The 27,146-nt window shown below is 43.3% G+C and overlaps 1 protein-coding gene across 4 annotated transcripts in view; it reads right to left on the minus strand.

Moving 5' to 3' along the window:
* Positions 1-14,490: 14,490 nt before the first annotated feature.
* KLHL4 (kelch like family member 4) overlaps positions 14,491-27,146 on the minus strand; it is a 44,881-nt gene continuing 32,225 nt past the window's right edge. Inside the window, exons 9-12 of one of the 4 annotated variants that reach the window (XM_087877441.1) lie at positions 26,408-26,620; positions 23,150-23,321; positions 22,284-22,358; positions 14,491-14,873 (exon numbers count right to left, since the gene is read on the minus strand). In XM_087877441.1, the coding sequence (XP_087733567.1) occupies positions 22,299-22,358; positions 23,150-23,321; positions 26,408-26,620 (445 nt within the window). In that variant the 3' untranslated portion in view covers positions 14,491-14,873; positions 22,284-22,298. Of the gene's footprint in view, positions 14,874-15,168; positions 16,510-20,900; positions 22,359-23,149; positions 23,322-26,407; positions 26,621-27,146 lie in introns of those variants that run through there. The other 3 variants (XM_087877442.1, XM_087877440.1, XM_087877439.1) reach the window with 3 other exon arrangements.

A 27,146-nucleotide genomic window follows, 5' to 3' on the forward strand; every position in this document is an offset into this window, starting at 1 on the left:
ATGATTAAAGCTGGTGACCCAGCCTACGCCTTCATTGCCTTAAAGGTAAAGGTAAAGGTTCCCCTCGCACATATGTGCTAGTCATCCCGACTCTAGGGGATGGTGCTCATCTCCGTTTCAAAGCCGAAGAGCCAGCACTGTCCAAAGACATCTCCGTGGTCATGTGGCTGGCATGACTCAACGCCAAAGGCGCATGGAACGCTGTTACCTTCCCACCAAAGGTGGTCCCTATTTTTCTACTTGCATTTTTTACGTGCTTTCGAACTGCTAGGTTGGCAGAAGCTGGGACAAGGAACGGGAGCTCACCCCATTACGCAGCACTAGGGATTTGAACTGCTGAACTGCCGACCTTTCGATCAACAAGCTCAGCATCTTAGCCATTGAGCCACCGCGTCCCTTCATTGCCTTATGGGGGGGAAAAATCACGTGGAACTATTACAGAAGGAAAAATAAAAGAAATAGGAGTTGATTATTCTCACTATATCAGCCTGTTTGCTTGTAAAGCACATTTTCTCCCCACATCTGTTTATATAATTTTCAGAGAATATTTTGGCGATGTATAGAAATGCCCACGCAAGGAAATGTGATTATGTTTTCATAATAATCAGACTGCATCGGAGGGATAGCAAAAACTTAGCGTAATATTTTCCTTGTAGATTATGTTCTGCTGCCATCTAGAGATCAACTTCCTATCTCGGGCTGAACTGAGTTATTTTTCTTCATTTTTGTTCAATCCTGGGAGCGACTGAAAAGATTGAAACGGTTGAATGAAATGGTATGAATGATTAGAGGAGAGGCATAAAAGGCAAGGGAAGAGTAAATGAGGAAGATGTAGAAGTGGAAATGCAGTAACAAACAAGAGGAAACAGAACAGAGGCAGATCGAAGGAATGAAATTGTGTACACTGTTATCTATATGTATATATGTAAATAAATCAATATTAGAATTATATGTATAAAGGATAAATTGAAATAAGGGAGAAAAAATGGATATGTAAGGAATGTTTACCGATGCGAAATTGTTGAAAAGAAGAACATTGTAAAAGATTCTTTGTTTTTTTTTTAAAAAAACAAAACTGTTTAACAAAAATTATTTTTTTAAAAAAAGAAAGAAAGAGAAGATTGAAACTTAGGGGAAAGTGTCACAATTTTAAAGTAGAGCATCTTCACGTTAAAAATCCCAGATCTATTTGTGGTCCACATTTATTGATCGATTAATACATTGATTCAATTGATTGACTGTCCCAAAGGTGAGTTTTTTTGCCCTTTTGCACCAAGAAGCGTCTTCAGTTCTGACGGAATGGTGGAACTGAACTGAAGAAGCTTCTTGGATGGAGAAGCGAAACGTCTTCAAGGGGGAAAAAACTGTCTGCAAGGGAAAATGAGAAGTTCAGTTGCTTCTTGAAAAAAAGACAACCGTGACCTGGAGGACTGAGAATCTCCATAGACGATTGATTGACTGATTACCGTATTTTTTGGAGTATAAGACACACCTTTTTCCCCCCTAAAAGGGGGTGAGAATTTAAGTGTGTCTTATACACCGAATGTAGCCCTGCCCACCCACTGGCCCCCACCCTTTGGCCTCTGCCTCCCAGCAGTTAACTCCTTGCAAGCAAACAGCAAGAAAAAACAGCTCCTTTCAGCTTCAGCACAGCCTAATTAGCACAAGTTGATTGGATCGGCCTCCCGATTCTCAGACGATTTGTTCTCAGCTGTTTTGCGCAGGGCTCTGCTGCTTGCTGCAAAGAGGTAAATTGCTGGAGCAGATTTTTTTTTCCCTTGTGCTAATCAAGCTATGCTGAAAACGAAAATGAAAGTAAAGTTTGCTGTTTGCTGCAATGAGGCAAAATTGCTCAGAGGCAGAGGGAGATTTCTTTTTCTTCTTTTCCTCACCAAAAATGGTAGGCGCGTCTTATACTCCGAAAAATACGGTAGTTCAATTTTGATGTCAACTGAATTTAGGCAGCTTAACAAAGACAAAGGGTAACTTAAAAGTGGCAAAATACAAAGTAAACCAGAACAAAACACAAAAGAAAATAACCCAACCTGGGGGTACATACTTTCCTAAATATTTTGTCCTGGACAAATGTAAGGAAGTTTTTCTTGACTGATAGATTTTTCTTGACTGATCCTTCACTTTTGACTCTAGACATACCCAGTTCCTGCAACCGTTCTTCCTATGTTTTAGCCTCCAGTCCCTTAATCATCTTTGTTGCTCTTCTCTGCACGCTTTCTAGAATCTCCACATCAGGGGTGAAATTCAGCAGGTTCTGACAGGTTCTGGAGAACCGGTAGTGGAAATTTTGAGTAGTTTGGAGAACCGGCAAATACCACCTCTGGCTGGCCCCAGAGTGGGGTGGGAATGGAGATTTTGCAATATCCTTCCCCTGGAGTGGGGTGAGAATGGAGATTTTGCAGTATCCTTCCCCTGCCACTCCCACCAAGCCACACCCACAGAACCGGTAGTAAAAATAATTTGGATTTCACCACTGCTCCACGTCTATTTTACATCGTGGCGACCAAAATTGAATGCAGGATTCCAAGTGTGGCCTTACCAAGGCATGATAAAGTGGCGTTAACACTTCACCTGATCTGGATTCTATCCCTCTGTTTATGCAGCCTAGAACTGTGTTGGCCTTTTTGGCAGCTGCTGCACACGGCTGGCTCATATTTAAATGATTGTCCACTAGGACTCCAAGATCCCTCTCACAGTTACTACTATTGAGCGAGGTACCACATATACTGTACCTGTGCATTTTGCTTTTCTTGCCTAAGTGTAGAACCTTCCTTTTGAAGTTATTGTAAACTCCATTCTTCCCTCTTGGCGTTCAGAAGCTGACTTAGGTCAACCTCGTTTTTTTTTTTTTGCTTGAAGCCACCAGTGAATGTCAGGACGCATTCTGTAAAAGGTCCCTTTGCAATTTGTAGAGAAAAGGAAGCTGATTAGCTTAGCAAGAACCAAGCCTATTCAATGAAGTGTGGACAACCTGATGAGCTGTATCATCAGCCCAGGGAGAAGACAGATGTCCCGGGTCCCTTTGGCTAAATGAAAAAAAGGCTCCCCAAATGCAACAAAACTGGTTTACCGCATTTAAAAGTAGTGCAAAGCGAAATTTGGACGAACAGAACGGTATCTGTGGCTTGTGCCTGAATTAAAACAGCTTTAGGGTGGGACACGATCTGTCTCTTTGCGCTATTGATTTTAATAAGCTAAAATGATGTTAAAAGTCAGCACTGCAGATTATCTGGTTAGCTGACTGAGCTAAATTGGAACCAGCCTATAAGCAACCTATTATTCATGTTGAATATGCAACGGTCGATCGTCTATTTACTAATTCTCTGGGTTTTCAAAATAGCCCGTTTTGCAGAAGAAAATAGCTGGATGGTTTTTACAAAAACAAGGTTAAGTCATCCGTCTCTATCAAAATGATAGCTGTCCATTGCAAAACAAAGGCTCACAAATCATAAACTACGAAGCCCGTGGTATACGCTGGGTGTGATTTTGTGTTTTGTCTTTTGTCTTTAATTAAAAACCTAATAAAAAAAATAAATAAATAAACTACAAAACCCATGGCATTATGCTGAAGACACTCTGACACGGGCATTCAAGTAAGTTTGCCCTGGCTGTTTTGCAAAAAGTGTTCCTTAAATTGATAGCTGTGGTACATTCCCCCCCCCCACTCCTATATGTTGTCTATGGAAATTCTCAGTCATCCTATCAACATCTAAGAGCTCTGGTGGCGCAGTGGTTAGAATGCAGTATTGCAGGCTAACTCACTGTTCGCTGCCAACAGTTCGATTCTGACTGGCTCAAGGTTGATTCAGCATTCCATCCTTCCGAGGTCGGTAAAATGAGGACCCAGATTATTGGGGGGCAAGATGCTGATTCTGTACACCACTTAGAAAGGGCTGTAAAGCACTGTGAAGCGATACATAAATCTAAGTGCTTTTGCTAAGTGCTGTTGCAATCTATTGAGGAATGCTACACAAAGGCATGTTAATTTGTTGTGTACTTGTAGCTCTCAAGTATCTTTGGAGTTTCTCAGTCATCCAGGTCAGTCTTGTCCCAAAGGTGTTTTTTCAAAAGGCAACTGGACTTGGGTTTTCCTTGAAGATGTTTCGCTTCTCATCCAAGAAGCTTCTTTGGTTCTGAAGAAGAACTGAACTGAAGAAGCTTCTTGGATGAGAAGTGAAATGTCTTCAAGGTAAAACAAAGACAGTCCAGGAGGCCCAGAAGGGGAAGACCTGATGATGATTGTTTTCTGAGCAGCTCCCTGCAGTCTAGCATGACCCCTAAAGAAAGGATGACCCACACTATCATGGTATTCTGGTGTTGTTTTTTTTCAACTGGACTGTCTTTGTTTTTCCTTGAAGACATTTTGCTTCTCATCCAAGCAGAACCAAAGAAGCTTCTTGGATGAGAAGCAAAACAACTTCAAGGAAAAACAAAGAAAGTCCAATTGCCTTTTGAAAAAGCACCTTTGGGACAACCATGACCTGGATGAAGGAGAATCTCCATAGACACTGTTGTGGTCCACCAGCAGCCTGCAGAGCTGGCAGCAGAGTCAGACAGTAAGGAGGCTGGGGTGGAACATGGGCCAGTCCTGGAGTCTGGGGAAGGCTCGGAAGAGGGCTCTGCATCGGAGACAGAGATGGGGCCAGGGCCATCTGGGAGTTATGTGCAGACTCCGGAGCCTCCAGACATCAGAGAGGCAGAAGAACAGGGGGACCCTGTTCCTAGTGTGCGCATGCACAGAGCTGCCAGAAGGCAAGAACAGTTAAAACAAAAGGGACGACTCAGGAGTAAGGCTTGGTGATGATTGGCCCCTCCCATAAGACATAAAGGAAGAGCAAAGGCACGTGGGCCTTTGCAGGAAGCAACGTTGTGGATGGTGTCGGTTTGTACTTTGCAGCTCCATTTTTGACTGTGTGTTTCCGTGTGGCCTTGCCAAGATAATTGCCAATTAGGTCTTTGGCAGCGTGTCAAAGAAGATAAAGGTGGGTGTTTACCAGCCTTATCCAAAGGACTGTGGTAGACTTCTGTTGGACGCTTTATAAACTCTTGGTGATTCAGCACGTGCTGTGAATGAAAGGAATTCACAGCCGTTAAAATAAAAAAAGGGGGGGGGTTGGGGACTAATTGTGTGCTTTTTACTAAATCAGGAAGCCTAGGTCAGAACAGAGAGTTACAAGTACACCTTTCAAAAAAATATACAACAGAATTAATACAGTTTTGTGCAGCATTCCTCAGTAGATCTCAATAGAAGGCCTTCAATTCTTCTTCCTCTTTTAGAAGGGGAAACTAGAAAATTGGCTTTAACGCAAGGGTACCCTCCTTCCTGTGAATTTTGCCTCGATTTGGCTGCCTTTGCTAGGAAAACTTTAGTTGAGTTCTAGTTAGATTTGGGTCCCATTGTAATTTATGTTGCTAGAAAGTCTACATTAGCTTCGGTGAGCTATTGCTAAGTGCTAAGGTCAGCTGCACATTTCATACTTCAGCTGTACAGGAAGAATTTTTATGGCTTTCCGAATCATACTGCAGCGGAAAAGGTTCTTTATGATGCCACAGACAATTAATTGAGGTACATTACCTAAAAACTAAAAAGGTCACACATAGAACATAATCGACACCTCGTAGCCCCTGTAGCTGAGTACAGAAATGCAAATGAGGTGCATTTTGGCTTCCTTAGAGAGGCATAATTCTTTGTCAGCCTTGAATTATGCTTCCATTTGCTTACGCTTTCAAATACTAAATTTACTTCTTCTTTTTTTTTTTTTTTCCCAGCGGCGTTGGTCAAAAGTTGGAAACGGTTGCAGACCAAATTAAGGAGAAGGGGAGGGGGGGAAAAAAAGCATATTAAGCTGCAATTATAGCCGTGACAGCCACAAATGGAAAAAGAAGTACGGGGTCTATATAAAAGATGCTTTTGAATGCTTCGGTAAAACCCTCTTGAGTCATAATATTGTGTCTTCTGCTGTACGAGAGATAACGAGGGCAGACCTGAAGGATACGTGGCAAGGGGGAAAGCTTCACAATCTGAGGTCAGGAAGGGACAAACCGAGCATGCTTTTATCATTAAAAAAAAGTACACACAACCACAAACAGGAAACAGACTTGTCTGCCTTTATGCTTTTGGGGAGCATGTGTGAGGGAGAATGAGAGATGGGCTGCTGGGGGTTCGCAGGGGTTCAGGAGAACCTGTAGCTAAGATTCTATGCAGTTTGGAGAACCCCCAAATCTCACTCTTGGCTGGCCCCACCCACCCCGCCTCTCCCAGGAATCTCCACGTGGCCCGTTTTGAATGCAGGTAAGTGCAGGGCGCACACGGAGGCTCAAGTAGGGTGAAAAACAGGCCTACCGGAAGTTCAGGAAGGCCTCCAGAGGGCCTCCGGAGCCTGGGGAGGCTGTTTTTGCCCTCCTGGAGGCTTGAGGAAAGCCTCTGGAGCCCGGGGAGGGCAAAAGGAGCCTGGTTTAGCTCAACAGACAGAAGCACTGTAATTTAACACCAGCTGTCTGCAATTAAAGTAAGATCGAATCTCCCCAGGCTCAAGGTTGACTCAGCCTTCCATCCTTTCTAAGGTAGGTAAATTGAGGACCCAGTTTGTGGGGGCAATAAGCTGACTTTGTATAAATATACAAAAGTATGAAGGCTATTGCTTAACACACTGTAAGCCGCCCTGAGTCTCTGGAGAAGGGCGGCATATAAATTGAAGCAATAAATAAATAAATAAATAAGAAGAAGGAAAAGCAGAAGCAGAAGCAGGAGCAGAAGGAGGAGGAGAAGAAGAAGGAGAAGGAGAAGGAGAAGGAGAAGGAGGAGAAGGAGAAGGAGGAGAAGGAGAAGGAGAAGGAGAAGGAGAAGGAGAAGGAGAAGGAGAAGGAGAAGGAGAAGGAGAAGGAGAAGGAGAAGGAGAAGGAGAAGGAGAAGGAGAAGGAGAAGGAGAAGGAGAAGTAGTTATCCATTCAGTCAAGTCTGACTCTTGGCAATTCTATGGTCTATGTCTCTGCATCTCTTCCAATCTTGCATAACTTCTTTGAGTTTTACTTGGTGTCCAGCCTCCGTGTTCTTCGGAGGCCTGGTTTCCTTAAAGTATTTACATCTCTCTTATTCTTATTCTGATTAGAGACTCGCAGAAGCCATATTGATCTTAACAACATAATTAAACTGCTTCACAAGTTAGCCTGATAATTAATGTGAGGGGCAAGACTATATTTAACGAGAAGAAGGGAGCCGAGCAGCATCTCCGTCCATAGGCATTGAAGGAGAGGTTCGTTAGCATGCAGAGATTCACTGCCTCAGTACATTTCCCTTTTCTTGAAGAAAATGCTTTTATAGCTCAGTGGAGGAGGAAAGATTTAAATAAAGTTATGAGAGAGAATTTGATTTGATCATCAGTTTCAAGAATGCTGGAGTGGTAATTGGAAAATTGAATCCTTACCAGGATTCACTGTAAAGAGAGTAAAATTTGGCATGCATGAAATGAGATGTTCCTGGCCAGGAGATTTATCATCCAAAGTGAGTTTGCAACAGCTCATTTGTTTTTGTAGCTCAGGTTCCTCCCCTTCCTCCTTTGGCTGACTGTGATCGCAGGCCTGGCCACGTGGTTGTTTGACTTCCCTTTGCAGTTCACCTGTCAAAACAATGGCTCTCGGGGAGAGCCCGAGAGCCGTTGCACAGCCCACCTCAACACCATTACCAGCCTCAAGGCTTGACTTCTATTTTCACCAGCTGGTTGAGAGAACAACACTTAACGATAATTATAGGGAAACAGTCAATATAAATTTTAAGGATACCAGCAACAAGATTACAGCCATACAGTCAGAAGTGGGAGGAGAAGTGTGATGGGAACGATGAGATTAACAGTAATGCAGACTTAGTAACTAGTTTGACAGTGTTGAGGGAATTATTTGTTTAGCAGAGTGATGGCATTTGGGAAAAAACTGTTCTTGTGTCTAGTTGTTCTGGTGTGCAGTGCTCTATAGCATCGTTTTGAGGGTAGGAATTGAAACAGTTTATGTCCAGGATGCGAGGGGGTCTGTAGATATTTTCACAACCCTCTTTTTGACTGATGCAGTATACAGGTCCTCAATGGGAGGCAGGTTGGTAGCAACTGTTTTTTCTGCAGTTCTAATTACCTTCTGAAGTCTGTGACTGTCTTGTTGGGTTGCATAACCAAACCAGACAGTTATAGAGGTGCAGATGACAGATTCAATCATTCCTCTGTAGAACTGGATCAGTAGCTCCTTCTAGATCCAAGCTGTTCCACTGGTTAATTTTTATTACTGTCAGTCTCCTTAGTTCTAGGTTGGTTCTCTCTTTGATAGTCCTCTCTGTGACTGCACAATCTCTATTCACCTGTGAGTGCCACCATTGCTCAACTCAGATCAAACTCAACTCAGATCAAACAAGTTTTCCATCTCTTTGTTACGCAATGTTACTCATTGATATCAAAATTGCGGACAACGGATATCCCTTGCTGTACAGCAACACCAGTAGTTAGTTGCTACACAGCCATCACACAGTAAGTCCCAAAAATGTTTTTTTCAGGGCTTTCTTGTTTTTTCTTTTGAAGACGTTACGCTTCTCATCCAAGAAGCTTCTTCAGCTCTGACAGGATAGTGGGGAATGGAAGGATTTGTATTCCTTGCAGTTAGCTGGTCATTTTGCATCCTTTTAGAAAGTCATTGGATGCAATTGACCAACTGGCTGCAAGGAATATAAATCCTTCCATTCCCCACTATCCTGTCAGGGCTGAAGAAGCTTCTTGGATGAGAAGCGAAACGTCTTCAAAAGAGAAAACAAGAAAGTCCAGTGGTCTCTTAAAAAAAACACCTTTGGGGTGTTTTTTGGATGACTGAGAATCTCTACAGACATCAAACAGTAAATTCAGAATGAAATTAATTTGGGTGGTTGCTATGACCTAGAGAAGATTGTGACACTTGTTATTCAGCTCTTCAAAACAAAATTTAGACACACAGTGGCTAAATTATAAGGTGCATTTTCCAGCCATCTCTCTGGGCTTATTAAAACAACTGAAAAAGAAACTGCTTCTGTCCAAAAGTTTGTAAGCAAATTCACTTGAAATCAGCATTTTTAAAAATACCACTTAAGGTCACGAGAAAAAAGTTATACTTTAAAGGCTGCTTGGTTTACTCCGAAATGGAACAAATTGTAAGCATAAAACTCTTCTCTTGGAAATGTCATTGGTATGTGATGTTTTCATGCCGTCTCAGCTTCTTGAGTTCTTTCCCGTTGCAAATGTGCAAATCTAATCATTAAAAAAAAAAAAAAATCTTCAGTCATGGAGAATGCTATATATTTCACATCAACACTGTCCGGTCTTCAAAGGATATATAATTAATGTTTCACATTCTTCAACACTGCCCAGTTTTCAAGGAATGCATAATTAATGTTTCACATTCTTCTATTTTCATCTGGGCCCCTGATCAAAAATGTATGATTATCTTCAGAGGTCATCCAATTATAATTCAAAGTAAGTATATCTAATAAAAGATTAACACAAATCTCCATTTATCCAAAAGACAAAAGCTATGTTAAGATTAAGTTAAGGAGAGAGGTCACAACCATAATTTAAAGTGCAGTGTATCACAAGGAAATTATATTCCTCTTCAAAGTAAACCTCCCCCCCCAAAAAAAATCCTCAGAAATTCAGAATTAATGTTAGCTGGGCAGTCTGTTGTGAAGATCTTTTAAAATCTCCATTGCTGGTGTTACTTTTCTTCCAGTAATCTCACTTCTTTGCCTACTGCAAAAAATAAATAAATAAAAGGAACATTTTTGGTTCTTGAGTTGGCTAAAATAATTCTGTGCCATCGTAACAATCCAATAGACCAAACTTTGCATTTTCTTCTTCTTTTCTTCGTATGGGATTGTACAGTTAGTTGAGGCATACAATTTCACTTCCATATTTGACTTGTTTTTCCCAAGTAATTTAGGCTTCTTAGAATCACCTAGAATAAATAGCAATAGACTTATATACCACTTTATAGTGCTTTACAGCCCTCTCTAAGTGGTTTGCAGAGTCAGCATCTTGCCCCCAACAATTTGGGTCCTCATTTTACCCACCTCGGAAGGACAGAAGGCTGAGTCAACCTTGAACCGGTGAGATTTGAACTGCTGAACTGCTGGCAATCAGGAGTCAGCAGGATTAGCCTGCAATATTGCATTCTCACCACTGTACCACCACGGTGCATAAAGAACATGATTGCTGTCTAAGAACCACACTGTTATACAAGTAATTCTTGACTTACAACCACATTGTAAGAGCCGCGGTGATGCAGTGATTAGAATGTAGTATTGCAGGCTACTTCTGCTGACTGCTGGCTGCCTGCAATTTGGCAGTTTAAATCTCACCAGCTCAAGGTTGACTCAACCTTCCATCCTTCTGAGGTCGGTAAAACGAGCACCCAGATTGTTGGGGGCAATAGGCTGACTCTGTAAACCACTTAGAGATGGCTGTAAAAGCACTGTAAAGCGGTATATAGGTCTAAGTGCTATTCCTTCCTTCCTTCCTTCCTTCCTTCCTTCCTTCCTTCCTTCCTTCCTTCCTTCCTTCCTTCCCTTCCCTTCCCTTCCCTTCCCTTCCCTTCCCTTCCCTTCCCTTCCCTTTGCTTCCCTATCCATTCACCATCCATCCATCCATCCATCCATCCAACCCAGCTCAAGGTTGACTCAGACTTCCATCCTTCCGAGGTGGGCAAAATGAGGACCCAGATTGTTGGGGGCAATAGGCTGACTCTGTAAACCGCTTAGAGAGGGCTGTAAAAGCACTGTAAAGCAGTATATAGGTCTAAGTACTATTCCTTCCTTCCTTCCTTCCTTCCTTCCTTCCTTCCTTCCTTCCTTCCTTCCTTCTTTCTTTCCTTCTCCCTTCCCTTCCCTTCCCTTCCCTATCCATCCATCCATCCATCCAACCCAGCTCAAGGTTGACTCAGACTTCCATCCTTCCGAGGTGGGCAAAATGAGGACCCAGATTGTTGGGGGCAATAGGCTGACTCTGTAAACTGCTTAGAGAACTTAGAAAACTGTGGCCCATTTTTGGGCCCCCTGGGAGCAAAAATGGGCCGTGAGGGGGGCACCGCACACCCCCACACCCAGTTTTGGGCCTAGTAGGCCTCCCTGCACTTACCCGCAAGCCAAAATGGAGTACGTGGGGACTCCTGGAAGGGACAGGGAGGAGTGGGGTGGGGCCAGCCAGCAATTTAATTACCGGTTTGCCTGAACTGGCCCGAACCGGCTGAATATCACCACCGGTTTAATGTCAGGATGAACCCAATTCTCTGAGGGAAAAGAGAATATATGGAATAAAGCAGTTTATTCCATGTCTTCAAAGCAGCAGTTACGGTATATGCTAAAGTTTGGTCAGTATTAACTTGAATTGCCTTTATTTTGGCTTAGCCTGTTGCGTCAGGCCAATTTGATTAAATTATCATTAAATGTATCGCATGAACTCAAACAACAGACTGATTCATCACGTTGAGTCATATTATCAGAATGAGGTCCATTGTGTTCCGCCCTCCTATTAAAAACCACCCCCTCCCCAATGTTTTATGGATTCACCCCTAAAGAATCTGAGATCCTATATCAACCCACTAATCTTCCTTAATTGGAGTAAGCATTTACTGTAAATAGAAAACATTTAACTTATCTTTGACAGAATGTTAATGGGATTAGCATGCAATATGGAATCTCTCTGGCGGTGAGTGCTGTAATCCTGCTAATTAGAGTTGTATGTTGTGGCATAAATTGAGGTTGTGATTTTAATGAGTAAAAACAAATTTCGGAAAAAAAATATGGGAAAGATCTAAATATTTTCATGTTGTCAATGAAAGCCTCTGTTTTAATCAAGGATGCAAATACGCTCGGCATAACACCTGTCCTTTTCTCTTTGGATGGGCAACAGTGCTTTTACGTTGCAATTTGCAATACAGGATTATGATCTAATCTGACGCTTGATTGGCTTGGTATAAACCAGAAGTATGGGATTACAATCCCCATTCTCCTAACTAATATAAGCATTACCAATAGCAATAGCAGTTAGACTTGTATACTGCTTCACAGTGCTTTACAGCTCTCTCTAAGCGGTTTACAGAGTCAGCATCTTGCCCCCAACAATCTGGGTCCTCATTTTACCAAACTTGGAAGGATGAAAGGCTGAGTCAACATTGGGCGGGTCAGGATCAAACTCCTGGCAGTGGGCAGAGTTAGCAATAGCACTTAGACTTATATATCACTTCACGGTGCTTTACAGCCCTCTCCAAGCAGTTTACAGAGTCAACATCTTGCCCCCAACAATATGGGTCCCCCTTTTACAGACCTCAGAAGGATGAAAGTTTGAGTCAACCTTGAACCGGTGAGAATCGAACTGCCGAACTTCTGGCAGCCGGCAGTCAGCAGAAGTATACCTGCTGAATTGCATTCTAACCACGGCTTATCAGTCATGCAATATAGCTGATTTTTTTTTTTTTGCATTTGTATCAGAAGCATTGAGGTGTTTCTGGGTCGAGAGGATTAGCCGGTATCATCACCGTTGCCCAAGGGACACTCAGTTGGGGCTCCTAGAGCTAGAGTGAAGGACAAGAGCTCAACCCTGCTGCATGGCAGCTCTCAGGTCTCGAACACGGGCTTGTTAACCTCCTGCCCAGCGTTCTCAAGCCACTGTGCTCCTATCTATCTTAACATTGACTGCCAACCCTTGTAGATTCCTCCCTGAAGAGTCAATTGCAGAGAATCCTTGACTTACAGTCCTTTGTCTAATGACTTTGCTATTGTCTTGTTCTAATTTTTTTCAACAAGTTCTCAGTTTAGAAATATGGTCTTCCGTAAGGGGGGAAAAAACCCTTGCTCATCCTGACACAGATAAGCCTCGAATTGGTGCTCTCTGGGGAAAATTGGTTTTTCAGGAGGCAACTGGACTTTCTTGCTGTTTTTTTTCTCTTTTGAAGACGTTTCGCTTCTCTTCCAAGAAGCTTCTTCAGCTCTGACCGGATGGTAGGGAATGGAAGGATTTATACTTCTTGAAGACAGCTGGTCCTTTGCATCCTTTTAGAGGGTCCTTGAAGCACTTGGAGGTTTATCTGTGTCCTCAGGGTCACCTGAGTGGCGCTCCTGGTTCCTGTAGTCTGCAATTCTTTTTCCTTCTGGAAATCCATTCCTACTCCCACACCATTCCAAGGGTCTTCATCCCAAATTGTATAGCTAAAAGTCTATAGAGATTCTCAGTCATGACTTGGATGACTGAGAGTCTCTACACATGACCTGGATGATTGAGAATATCTACAGACCATTCCACCTCCAACATTTTCTAGCTTGTGGGGGGTAGGAAGGTGTAACGTACCAGGATGTCCAACTGGGAAACCAACTGGGAACGTCGATCCTAAGCTGTCTATGAATCTTCAGGTTCTTTTCAAGAACGGTTCCTCTTAGTGGTCTTGTCATCTTTCCTCTGTGTGTGTGTGTGTGTGTGTGTGTGTGTGTGTGTGTGTGTGTGTGTGTGTGTAACAATAACAGAGTTGGAAGGGACATTGGAGGTCATCTAGTCCAACCCCCTGCTCACGCAGAAGACCTATACTAGGGATTTGAACTGCCGAACTGCCAACCTTTCTGATTGACAGTGTCTTAGCCACTGAGCCATCTAGTCAGACTATGTGTGTGTTTGTGTATGTATATGTATGTATGTATGTATGTGTATGAATGTATGTATATATATATATATATATATACAAACGTTCGACGTTTCGACAAAATTGCATTCGTCATCTTCTGTCTGAAGTTCTTAGTTTGGTGTTTATGAGCAAACTGTGTGATCGTAACTGACGTTTTTCTATGAAAAGAGGCAAAGGTATATTCTGATTGGTCGACGGTGTTGTTGTATTCTGATTGGCTGATGACGTAGCTGTATTTTGATTGGGTGGAAGTGCTGTTGCTTGGTTGCGGGTTAATGGATAAGTTATGCTGGAAAGTTACGATCACACTGTTTGCCCATAAACACCAAATCGAGAACTTCAGCCAGAAGATGACGAATGCGATTTCGTCGAAACGTCGCTACTACCCTTTTAAGGATATGTTTACAATTACACGGGAAGAAACCCGAGATATTAACTGTACACACATATATACCCGTGAAAACTTACATAAACATATATATATGTCTGACAAAATGTCTGACAAGCCTGAAAGTGATGATTTGAGATATCATCCCACTATGGCCATTTAACAACTTGATCTACATAGGAAAAAACCCTGATTACAAATATATATATTTGTAATATATATATATATTGAGGTGCCCATAAGTGTTTTAGATTTGCAAGTCAGATCTGACCTTCCCTCCCTTCTATTCCCACCCCTTTTCAAATGTTGCAGGATCTTTTTGAGAGGGACATGGGAAACCAGACTTCATTACCATGATATTCCTCGGGCCTTCTTGTGCATAAATCCAATTATATCCTAGTAATGAGACAACTAGATTTTTACATCATGTTTAATGAATAGTAAAGCGCACTCAAAAACAAGCTGAACAGCACTGCTGGCCCCTAAGGTCTTCAAAGATCAATGGGTTTAATTGGTTATGGCAAGGCATAGACGTTGGCATTTGGGGTGGGGTGGGGGGGCGTGTATTGATCAGACCAGCTTCAATGAAGCTAGGTTATATTAATGGAAGAAGCCCGGGGTGAGAAGTCATATCTTACTACGTCTCAGCTTGGGTTTGTTATTGTAGGCGTTTGAACGGACGTAAGCTGCGATGATTCAAGCCACGATATAACCCAAAGAGATGGGCAAAATTAACTCTCCTGGCTAAATAATCTCTTTTGTTGATATGTTTCTTTCTTTATTGGGTTTCTCTGCTGCCCTGGAACCAAAAAAAAAAAAAGATTACAGGATGCTTGAGAACATGCCCATAAATGTCAATACAGCAATTCATTAAAAACGGTAACTCCAAAGCTCTTGGTTTTAATTCAAAGGCTGAAAGCCATAAGCTGAAATGGGTTGAGCATGGCGGGTCTGCTTATAATTAATTCCTGAAGGGTATTCAGAAGAGATGGCTCTTCTCTAAGGTGGCTAAGACACTATGCTTGTCGATCGGAAAAGTCGGCGGTTCTGTTCTGCCCCAGCTACGGACCCCAAAGAATGCAGCACACACAAAGTCCGTTCAAACCTTAGTTTACTAAATAAACCAGTTTTTTACAACAACAGCTGTTAATTAATGGCATTAACAGCCGCCAAGAATTCAAAGAATAACAACTGAAAGCTTACTGTGGTTGGCAGAATGCCCAGAATCAATTTGCAGGAAGCTGATAAGCAAGACAAGACACGAAGGTATGTGAACGGAGTTGTTCCCTGCAAATTGCTTCAGTCGGCGTTCCTCCTTAAATAGGCTAAGGGAGTGGCCAATTAGCCCCAAGCCTTACTCTCGAGGAGACCTCCCTCTTGAGGAGCCACTCCTGCCTTTTTGCAGCTCTGCGTGCCCGTGCATCGAGAAAAGACTCCTCCTCTTCGTCCTCTTCACTTAAGGGAGCTTCTGGAGGTTCTGAAGGCCCTGGCTGAATCCCCGCCTCTGGCACCACATCTTCTCCAGCCTCCTCATTGTCCGACTCGAGTGCCAGCTGCACAGGCTGCTGGCACAGCACCACACCAGCCTCCTCACTGTCGGAATCAGCTCCTAGCTGCACAGGCCACTGACGGGCCACAACAGGTTCGGATCCCTAGTACAGGTCTCCTGCGTGAGCACGGGGTTGGACTAGATGACCTGCAAGGTCCTTTCCAACTCTGTTACTTCTATGGAGATTCTCGGCCATTCAGATCATGGTTGCCCCAAAGGTGCTTTTTCAAAAGGAAGCCGTACTGCTGTCATTTTTCGTTGAAGACATTTCGCTTCTCATCCAAGAAGCTTCTCCGGTTCTGCTTGGGTGAGAAGCAAAATGTCTTCAAGGAAAAACAAAGACAGTCCAGTTGCTTTCTGAAAAAAGCACCTTTGGTCGACGGAAGGTGCAACTGAAGAGCAACAGGAAGCAGAGATTTCATTTTGCTCTTATCATCTTGTCAGAAACAGGATGATATGATCATGAGTCAGAGAGAAATGTGCCTTAGTCGTAGCTCTTAATGTAAAACTAATGTGGGCTGTATTGCATTGTGATTCTTTGCATTATACATCTAGGTATTATTCCCAAGCTCGCTCGATGCTTCATTCAATCCCTTTTAATTTTAGCATTCAGCCATTTTCCCATCTTACATTAGCTGCATCTCCGATGCCGTGGTGTCTCTAAATAAAAGCTAAATAGTGGCAGTCCGTGAGGAAGGACGATTAAATGAAATGAGCGTTGAGTCAGTTCTGATTCTAATCACACCCCGCCTGGTCTCTCTTTGTATTCTGTTCACATTGTTGTCATATTGCTTTAATCCAACAAGCTAGCCCAGTAAAGAGAAAGAACCAAACTCAAACACCAGCTGGAGAATTAGGAGTGGGGTCTGCTCGGAATTGGCAATGGCTGCAAACAAACAGAGACACAGAGGGAGAGAGAGAAATCAGAGACATCAGAAGCTGGAAATCACGCAAAATAACTGTAGTGAAATGCGGGCATCCTGGCCAAATAAATTGCAACATGCTTGATGGTTTTATATCACACGAACTCCGAGGAAGTTAGCTCCAGGAGATCTCAAAAATGCATCCTCCCTAACCTGCAGCTTCTGTTAAAAGCGATCAGACAGCGCCATCTGGTGAGCAATGCATGTATTGCAAAGATAATTGTGATTGTGACAATTACACTGGGCTTGTCAACTGGAAAGTTCACAGTCCGGGTTCGAGACCCGAGCGCTGTGTGACAGGGTGAGCTCCCGTTCTTGCTCCAGCTCCTACCCACCTAGCAGTTTGAAAGCATGCAAATGCAAGTAGATAAATAGGTATCACTTCGGTGGGAAGGTAACAGTGTTCTGGGCGCCTTGGCCTATAGCCATACTGGTCACACGACCGCAGACGTGTCTTTGGACAACACTGGCTCCCTTGGCTAAGAAACAAAGATGAGCACCACTCCCTAGAGTCGGACATGACTGGACCGGGGAAACCTTTACCTTTAGAGCTTAAGATGCTCCTCTCAGCTTCTACAGGTTTTAAGAGTGTGCTCGCTCCTTTCTTATCCTACAGAAGCTCGGCTGCCAACGACATACCAAAGGGTCATCTCTAAGGAGGGGCAGTGAAGGTGTGGGTTCCCATCCTTTAAGCTTTTAACCAATGTCCAGGTTGGACACTGGGGTTTGTGGGGTGCTTTTGTGGGGCTCATGTGAGGAGTTGCGCAATGGCTGTATCACTTAGCAATAGCACTTAGACTTATATACTGCTTCCCAGTGCTTTACAGCGCTCTCTAAGCGGTTTACAGAGTCAGCCTAATGCCCCAGTGGTGAAATCCTGCCGGTTCTGTCCGGCTTGTGTGAACTGGTAGGGGCGGCAGCGTGTGATTCGGCGAACTGGTAGTGGAGGAAGCATGAGGCCCCACCCACCCACCCGGATGTTGTTACTTCCTGGTTTTTAATCATCTGCGCATGTGCAAAGCCTTCTGTTCATGCGCAGAGGGTAAAAAAATCATACGTGACAATGCCGCACGCACTTCCGAACCGGTAGGGAAGGTAAGTAGATTTCACCCCTGTATTGCCCCCAACAATCTGGGTTCTTCATTTTACCCACCTCGGATGGATGGGAGACTGAGTCAACCTTGAGCTGGGATGGTGAAGAGTGAAACCATTGGCCATGGATGTAATTTGGTTCCATGAAACATTCCTCTAGTTGAGGGTAGCCACATGGAAACTGGCTTAGATCCAGATTCTGGTCTCAGAACTACCTCATCTGAAGGCAACTTTTAGACATGATCCATTCCCCACCTCATTTGGCATCAAAACGCAAAGGTCTTTGGTACCAGAAGAGGAGGAGGAGGAGGAGGAGGAGGAGGAGGAGGAGGAGGAGGAGGAGGAGGAGGAGGAGGAGGAGGAGAAGAAGAAGAAGAAGAAGAAGAAGAAGAAGAAGAAGAAGAAGAAGAAGAAGAAGAAGAAGAAGAAGAAGAAGAAGAAGAAGAAAGAGAAAGAGAAGGAGAAGGAGAAGGAGAAGGAGAAGGAGAAGAAGAAGAAGAAGAAGAAGAAGAAGAAGAAGAAGAAGAAGAAGAAGAAGAAGAAGAAGAAGAAGAAGAAGAAGAAGAAGAAGAAGAAGAAGACGACATAATAATAGTAGTTATCCATTCAGTCAAGAAGAAGGGGAAGGGGAAGGAGAAAAGAAGGAGGAGGAGGAGGAGGAGGAGGAGACATACACACATGGCTCACAATGAGCTAAAATCTTGTAAGTGCTCAAAAAAAAAACACCTAATTATCTGACACAATAAGATGGAGCAGACCTTGGAGCTGAAAGCAAGGTCAGCCAATATCGGCCATGTCCTTGTTTCTTAGCACGTGCAATCACTTGCGAGATAAGGAATTCAGCTGGGGTCATCTTGTCCCTTTCTTCATGTGACCAAATGATCTGTAGCCAATCTTTTCCATCTCATGGCTTCTTGCCATGCCCAGATGAGTAAGAAAACTTCTCCCCCCCCTCCCGCCACTTTGAAAAGAATTTTTGCCCTTCAGTTGCAAGTCAATGCAAATGTAAGCATTTTTGTTGAATGGGTTGCCTGTAATCAATTGAGACTTTTTAAAAAGTCGGCACCAGTGGCTAAGACGCCGAGCTTGTCGATCGAAAGGTCGGCAGTTCAGCGGTTCGAATCCCCAGTGCCGCGTAACAGGGTGAGCTCCCGTGACTTGTCCCAGCTTCTGCCAACCTAGCAGTTTGAAAGCACGTAAAAAATGCAAGTAGAAAAATAGGGACCACCTTTGGTGGGAAGGGAACAGCGTTCTGTGCGCCTTTGGCGTTGAGTCATGCCGGCCACATGACCACGGAGACGTCTTCGGACAGCGCTGGCTCTTCGGCTTTGAAACGGAGATGAGCACCGCTCCCTAGAGTCAAGAATGACTAGCACACATGTGCGAGGAGAACCTTTACCTTTTACCCGTGGAAAGAGGGTGTTAGCAAGATTAGAAAATCTGTGTCGTTGTTTCGACAGCTCCTTTTTTCTTTCTCTTAAATCATACATTTTTTTTTCAAACAAAAAAAAAACCCATGCGGTTAAAACAGATCTTCCTAAAGTGTTTGTCTTTGTTTTTAAATGGGATGACATCGCTTCTCTACAAGGTGACAAGCTCCTTGTTATTACAATGAGAACACATGAAATCCTAAGAAATTAAACTTTTTTTCTTTCTTTCTACTCAGAGACGCACATCATGTTTTGATTTTCCTTTTCAAGGGGAAACCAAATATTTTAACCTTGTCATAAATGTAAACATTAATATTTGCAAACATTGTTGGGGTTCTAACTTAGGAGTTTTGCGACTGGGTGAACTTGGACAATTTTTATCTTCCTGATACCAATAGAAGAGAATACCGTAGTGGCCAAAATTGTGGAAACCTTTTGGGGAAAGTGTATTTTTGAGGATTGATGGCTAATAATGCCACTTTTTTTTTATAGAGTTTCAAGATAATCATATTCCACTGCTGGAATGGCCTGGGAATAGCCCAGACCTTAACCTAATTGAAAAATCTATGGAGCCGACTAAAGAAACTTGTTAGTCAGAAGCGACCCAGCAACCCAGTTAATAGAAGCAATCCTTCAATCTTGGTTTCACATTATAACAGCTGCAGAACTAAAAGACTTGGTTCACTCCATGGGAAGACGTTGTAAGGCCGTAATTCATGCTAAAGGTTACCCAACTAAGTATTAACTGACATGGCGATAATTTTTGCATATCTCCTATTTTTCTACGTGTTTCACTTTTCTTCTTTGTACTGCAATTGCTATTCTAATAGCAAATCCTTTATAAAAGTTATAGCATTACATTCTTGATTAAATTATCTTTCCATTAAGATCTAATTTTGGCTTAACTTTTTTAAATGTTTTAAATTGGTTTGTTATTGTTTTTAAATTACGGGGCCAAATTTATATATATCCTTTTAATACTATTTTAATGTTTGTAACTTATGTTTTTATTTGGCTGTACACCGCCCTGAGTCCTCAGGGAGAAGGGCGGTATATAAATTGGATATAAAATAAAATAAATAAATAAATAATTTTATGGTACTACTCCAAAAAAAAAAAAAAGTGTTGTTATTAGATAGTTTTAAAAAATATACACTTTTCCCAAAAGGTTCCCACAACTTTGGCCACTACTGTATTGTAGCTCAAGGTTAAACTGTGAGGTCCTTGATGGTCTCTGAGCTTGGAGGCCTCCTTCTCCCAATTTTTTTTTAAAAATAATTATGCTATTCCAATCAAGTCTATAACATGAATGTGATAACTGAGTTGTTCTTTTAAGCATCTAACAGAATAACAGAATTGGAAGGAATCTTGGAAGTCTTCTAGTGCAACCTAGGTGCGAACTGCCTGAATCCCACCACTGCTATTGTGGAGGATTTTAGATCAGTAAATTGGTTTTTAAGAAAATAAAACGCCCTGGGCCACCGTTATCATTATCATCAGCAGTGGGTTTCTATTATGTTACTACCGGTTCGCCGCAGGTGCGCACTCTTGCTTGCTTCGTGCACGCGCGCGCCTGGTTCGCACGGGCGCCTGCCTCCCACTCATGCACTCAGCCTTCCGTCTATGTGCTTTCCTCTTGCACGCACCTTCCGCGCATTCGCCCAGCTTCAAAAACATGCCTAAATAGGATGGCATAGAGCCGAGGCGGGTGGGTGGGCCCACTCGCGATTTCCGCTACCAGTTTGGGCGAACCGGTTCGAACTGGCTGAATACCAGCTCTGATTATCATGTATGATCTGGAGTTTACGGATTTAAGAAATGCCAGGTTTGAATTGTACTGATACTACTGTCTGGTTTATTTTGAGGTACAGAAAATTACTTTATCTCAACAATTGCAGGGTCTTCCCTTACATATCGAAAATCCGTCAAAAGTTGGTCATTGTGTGTGTGAGGAGTGGGGTTGGGGTTTTTTCCCCCCATTCTTTTCCCCTGCAAACCACTCTTGAAATTACATCACAACTTTTTCCTCACAATTTGATCTTGAGAATGGCAAGAAAAGATCTGTGCTTTACATCCAGTCATAGGAAATTTCATGAGCCTTCAGTTCTGATGGTCTCGGGAGTCCAGAGAGGAGGGTTGTCATCGGTGGTGAAATTCATTTTTTTTTTACTACCAGTTCTGTGGGTGTGGCTTGGTGGGTGTGGTCTGGTCTGGTGGGCGTGGCTTGGTGGGTGTGGCAGGGGAAGAATACTACAAACTCTCCATTTCCTCCCCACTCCAGGGGAAGGATACTGCAAAATCCCCATTCCCTCCCCACTCCAGGGGAAGGATACTACAAAATCCCCATTCCCTCCCCACTCCAGGGAAAGAATATTGCAAAATCCCCATTCCCTCCCCACTCCTGGGGGAAGGATATTGCAAAACCTCCATTCCCACCCCACTCTGGGGCCAGCCAGAGATGGTATTTGCCGGTTCTCCAGAACTATTCAAAATTTCTGCTACCGGTTCTCCAGAACCTGTCAGAACCTGCTGGATTTCACCCCTGGTTGCCACCCAAAAAATAAGTCCAGGTCAAAGAATCTTCTAGTGGTTCTCCATCCATCGGTGAACCTGTCTTGCTGTGATGATCAGATGTCAAAATCATCCGCATTTCATCAACCCTTTTCATTCTCCACAATGCCCAATCGTGTCTCAAGATCGGTGGCATTGTGGAAAAAAATCAAAGGGTGCTGAAATCCAGTCTTTCTAGAGCTGCTAAGATAAGCCAGGAACAATTTTTTCCAGCAATGAGGGAAAGTTCAAAGTTCAGGAAGCGAACTGGCCATCTGCCTGTTTCTTCATGCCAAGTAGAAAGTATGCCGGTGCTCGTATTATATAGCACATCGGCCATGCCCGACACAGATAGGATTATCTTCAGGTAGACATCTTGCTCTCTTTAAAAAAAAGAAGAAGAATGAAATAAAAGCACATGATGTCCCCAGCACTGCACCTCTGAACTGAGGTGTCCACCACCATAGATGATGGAAGCCCAAATTCCAAAGAGCCCATCTTTGGAATTTAAGAAATTGTTATTCCTGTACTTCGGTTTCCCATTAAAGCAGCCCTGTCACTTCTTCTGAAATGAAAGAAGCATGAAAAGTCTTTCTGTTGAAGGATGTAAGCTCTCCCCTTCGGTTAGGGTTGCTCGGAGGAGCTGGGATTGGCTAGGTACTCACACCTGAAGACGTTCATCATGGAAGTTTCACAACTACCACACAGGCACCGGCTCTTCCGACATTGACCGGGACTTCCTATAAAACAGAGGAGGCCTGGCTTAGATCCTTATCTTTTAGCAATTTTTTTTTATTTTATGTTATTCATGCATTTATTTGCATACTTTCAAACTGTTTTGACCCAGCTCCCCAAACACAACAAACCCTCTGTAGTTGAAGCAATGATTCTTTTATTAGGAGCTCCAGCAGCCCCAGCAAAAATAATTATTTTTCACCTCAGGCTAACAAGTCTGTCCGGCAGGGGAGAGGAATAGTTATCTGCCACATCTATTCATCTCCGCCCCCTGCCTTTGATCCCCAGAGCTAGAGTGGGGCTTTGCTAGCAGGGATGGCTCTTTCACCCCAAAGACTGGCCCATAGATTTCCACTGCTCTCCTCTCCTCTGCCTTCTGCACATCTGCACATCAGGCACTGGACCCAGCTGTTCCTCCTCTTCCTCATCAGCCACCTCCAGACCTGGGGGCTGTTGACTCTCCACCTGAGGGCTGACAGATGACCCAGGCTCCACCTCTGTCTCTCTCTCTGGCAACTTCATTCCCTCTTCCCTCTCGGAGCTCTCAGGTTGCCTTAATGCTGACCCTGACTCCCACACCGCCTCCTCCTCTGATTCGGCTTCTGGAGGGGCCGACAGTCGAATGGCCACAACACAAACTGCTAAACGGATAGGAGCTGAAGCAAGGAATGGGAGCACAGCCCGTCGCTCAGGTCTCAAACCCAGGCTGTCGGCTTTAACCACTGAGCCACCAGGCCCACCGTCACAGGGATACAACTAAGCAACCGGAGCAGAGATGCAGTCACTAAGAAATTACCTCTGTCCATTCATTGTTCTGTGCATCGTAAGATTCTACTGTGTTCAAATAGGTGTGTCCATCGTAGCCCCCGACGGCGTACAATCTATCTCCGAGCGTACAAATCCCAACAGCATCGCGAGGAACACTCAAAGGTGCAACAGTGGTCCAGGTATCAGTTTTGGGATCATACCTAAAACATTGTAAGACAACGTGAACAGATGCTACTGGTAAAAGACGCTTCAATGAGAAGGACAATATCTTTGTTTTTATGGCTTCTTGTATTTTACCGTATACCAGGAGTCAGCAACCTGCAGCTCTGGAGCCGCATGTGGCTCTTTCCCCCCTCTGCTGCGGCTCCCTGTCACTCAAAATACGCATCACAACTGCCGATGTGCGACACCCACCAGCATGTGATTTATTGAGCTTTTCAACCCCCTGGTAGGCCAACCATGGATAAATCCAAGAAAAGAAAAGTTTCAGAAGAAAACAGAACATTTAATTCAACTACATATTCTAGTTTTGTGGCCGCTCAAGAAATAGGCAGGGGAAGGGTTTTGTGGCTCCCGGTGTTTTCTTTTCTGTGGGAAACGGGTCCAAATGACTCTTTGAGTGCTTAAGGTTGCAGACTCCTGCTGTAGACATAAGCTATGCAGGTTTTTCAAAGTATCTCAGATACATTAGCTCATCGTTCATGGCCGTAACTTTCCTATTGGCATCATTTTGATAGTCACAGAAGGGAGATTGATGAAAACAAGAGCATAGTATCAAACAATCGTGACAGAGGTACTCCTCTGTTAAGTTTCTTTTCCTTCTTTGTCTTTTAATGACCCCATAATCCCTTCCATCACGGTGGAGTCGGGGCAACTGAATGGAGCTGAGTGTTTAACTGACCAGATGCCCTTCCTGTCACCAATGCAGAGTTTTGTTCAGCAGATATATTCTCATTGTGCCCAGAGAGAGAGAAATATTTGCCGCTACCTAGGATCGAACTGATTGTGAGGTGAGAGTTCCACCTCTAGGCCACTGCACCACTCAAGTGCTCCTCTGTTAAATGGGAGATAATAATATTTATTTTATTGATTACATTTATCCACCACCCATCTCACCGTCATGAGACTGAACTAAAGATAGTTTAGAAATGGGCTGTATGGAGAGAGAAAAAAGGTTTATTATTGTCATTAGAGTGTTTTAAAATCACAAAAGTATAATTCGGGTTAGCCGGTACACAGAAAATCCTCAATTTATAATCACAAAATTTCAGTTGATAAGGTCAGGTTATGTAATTAACATGGATAGAAACCTACCAGGATTGTAGATTCAAGTGAGAAACGTTAAAAATAAAATAGAATAAAGCAATGGCAAACTACTTCAGTACTTTCATCAGAAACCCAAATAAAAATTATAGGATACAGCTAGTCCTTAACTTACAACAGTTCATTTAGTGACTATTCAAAGTCACAACAGCATTGGAAAATGTGACTTATGACACATTTTTCACAGTTTGCGGCCTCCCCATGATCACGTGATCAGAAATTCAGACGCTTGGCAACGGGTTCCTACTTACGACCGTTGCTGTGATCTCCTTTTTGGGACCTTCTGACCAGCAACGTCGATGGGGGAAGCCAGATTCACTTAACAACCGGGTTACTAACTTATCAGCCGCGGTGATTCGCTTAACAGCTGTGGTAAGAAAGGTCGTAAAAGGGAGGCAAAACTTGCTTAACACACGTCTCACTTAACGACAGGAATTTGGGGCTCAATTGTAAGCCGCCCTGAGTCTCCGGAGAAGGGCGGCATATAAATTAAAGCAAATAATAATAATAATAATAATAATAATAATAATAATAATAATAATAATAATAATAATAATAATTGTGGTCGTAAGTCCAGGACTACTTGTACTACTTTTTAATAATAAGAGGAGGAAAAAAATAGAATATCCAATTATTTCTTTTTCAACCACTAGAGGGCTTTCTAGACTAATAGCTTAGTCGTAATCTAGAATGTTGCTAGTTATATTCTATGAGGTAAAACGGCAAAAACTGGCTACCAATATAAAACATTCCTTTGGCTGCTTCTACTTGAAAGATGTCTGATAAATGCCCAGGACCGTGCAAAAATCTCTTAGTGAATTGCTCTAACTCATAATCGCATTTAGCGATATGGACTAGCTTAGCAATGACTCGCTCACGTCACCCCAGCGGTGGGTTTCCAATAGTCTTACCCCCAGTTCTCGCGGCGCACACATGCTCGCTTCGCTCGTGCATGCCTTCCGCACATGCACCCGGCCTTCCGCACATCCACTTTGCTCGCATGCGCACCTTCCATGCATGTGCCCAGCCTCGAAAACGTGGCTAAATAGGATGGCAATACATCTGGTTCGCTACTACCGGTTAGCCCAATCCGGTCCGAACCGGCTGAATACCACCTCTGCGTCACCCGTTAATTTAACATATTTGCATATTTTAATCATTCCAGTGGTGAAATCTAATTATTTTTACTACCGGTTCTGTGGGCGTGGCTTGGTGGGCGTGGTGTGGCCTTGTGGGCGTGGCCTAGTGGGTGTGGCAGGGAAAGATGCTGCAAAATCCTCATTCCCTCCCCACTCCAGGGGAAGGATACTGCAAAATCCCCATTCCCTCCCCACTCCAGGGGAAGGATACTGCAAAATCTCCATTCCCTCCCCACTCCAGGGGAAGGATACTGCAAAATCCCCATTCCCTCCCCACTCCAGGGGAAGGATACTGCAAAATCTTCATTCCCTTCCCACTCCTGGGGGAAGGATATGGTAAAATCTCCATTCCCACCCCACTCTGGGGCCAGCCAGAGGTGGTATTTGCCGGTTCTCTGAACTACTCAAAATTTCTGCTGCCGGTTCTCCAAAACTGTCAGAACCTACTGGATTTCACCCCTGAATCATTCCCAATTTAGAAATCTTTCTGAACTCTTCAAAGGAGTATGAGAACTTAGTATAGCAAAGCCACTATTTAAAGTTAGCTAAAAAGACTTTTGAGGTATAGGAGATAGAAGAGAACAATTCGTTTCATATCAAAGACCATTGGCTTCGTTTTAAGGAAAGATACATAAATCTGGTACAATAGGATTGTTTTTCTCATTTTCTATTCTCTTGAATGTTGCCCAGATGGATCGTGGCTTCATTAAACTGTAGATTTATTTAGAAGTTTAATAAGACCAGTATTGGTTGAGATCTAACAGATACGTCGCGTAGCCCAATCCCAATTCCCACACCTATATTTTTCTACCTTTAGCTCATACCTTTCTACACAATCAGAAAGCCGAGAACAGTGATTTGAAGCAGGGGCATCGTGGCCTCCCACAGCATAGAGAAACCCGTTGTAGGTTGCCACGCCGACTCCTCCGCGTCTTTTGGACATGGGGTTGCAGATGCTCCATTTGTTCGTGTGGGGATCGAAGCACTCCATGGATTTCAAGCAGGAGCTTCCATCACGCCCTCCAACTGCATACAACCTATGGTAATAAATCGCACGAGGACAACACAGATAGAGTTAACTGTGGGAAAAGAGAAGGCAGAATTGGAGGCAGAATTAAATGAGTCATCAGCCTGGAATCCTTACGTTTCCACAAATGGTCTAAATTCAACCCCTCTTGAAATCCATTGACTCCTATATGGAACAATTTAATGTTGAACTTTTTAGCTGACTATATTCTTACGTATAGGGTTGTGTATAGGTATACATCTTCGGAACTGGAACTTAACATATGGTCCTGATACTTTGCACCTGGCATTAGCTGTACTAAAGACTACAATAGACTTTCTTTTGATCTGGGATAGTCTAGACTTTTTGCTAGATATTAGACAGGACTCTACCTCAGCCTGCCCAGAAATGCCAACATTGAATTTGCCAAATTTTGTACGCCAAAAGGTCTAATGCTACTGAACCATAGTACTATAAAGGTAAAGGTTCCCCTTGCATGTATGTGCTAGTCGTTCCCGACTCTAGGGGGCGGTGCTCATCTCCGTTTCAAAGCCGAA

The sequence above is a fragment of the Pantherophis guttatus genome, chromosome 12 (assembly GCF_059756535.1).
Source record: "Pantherophis guttatus breed Tessera chromosome 12, ASM5975653v1, whole genome shotgun sequence".
Taxonomy (NCBI): domain Eukaryota; kingdom Metazoa; phylum Chordata; class Lepidosauria; order Squamata; family Colubridae; genus Pantherophis; species Pantherophis guttatus.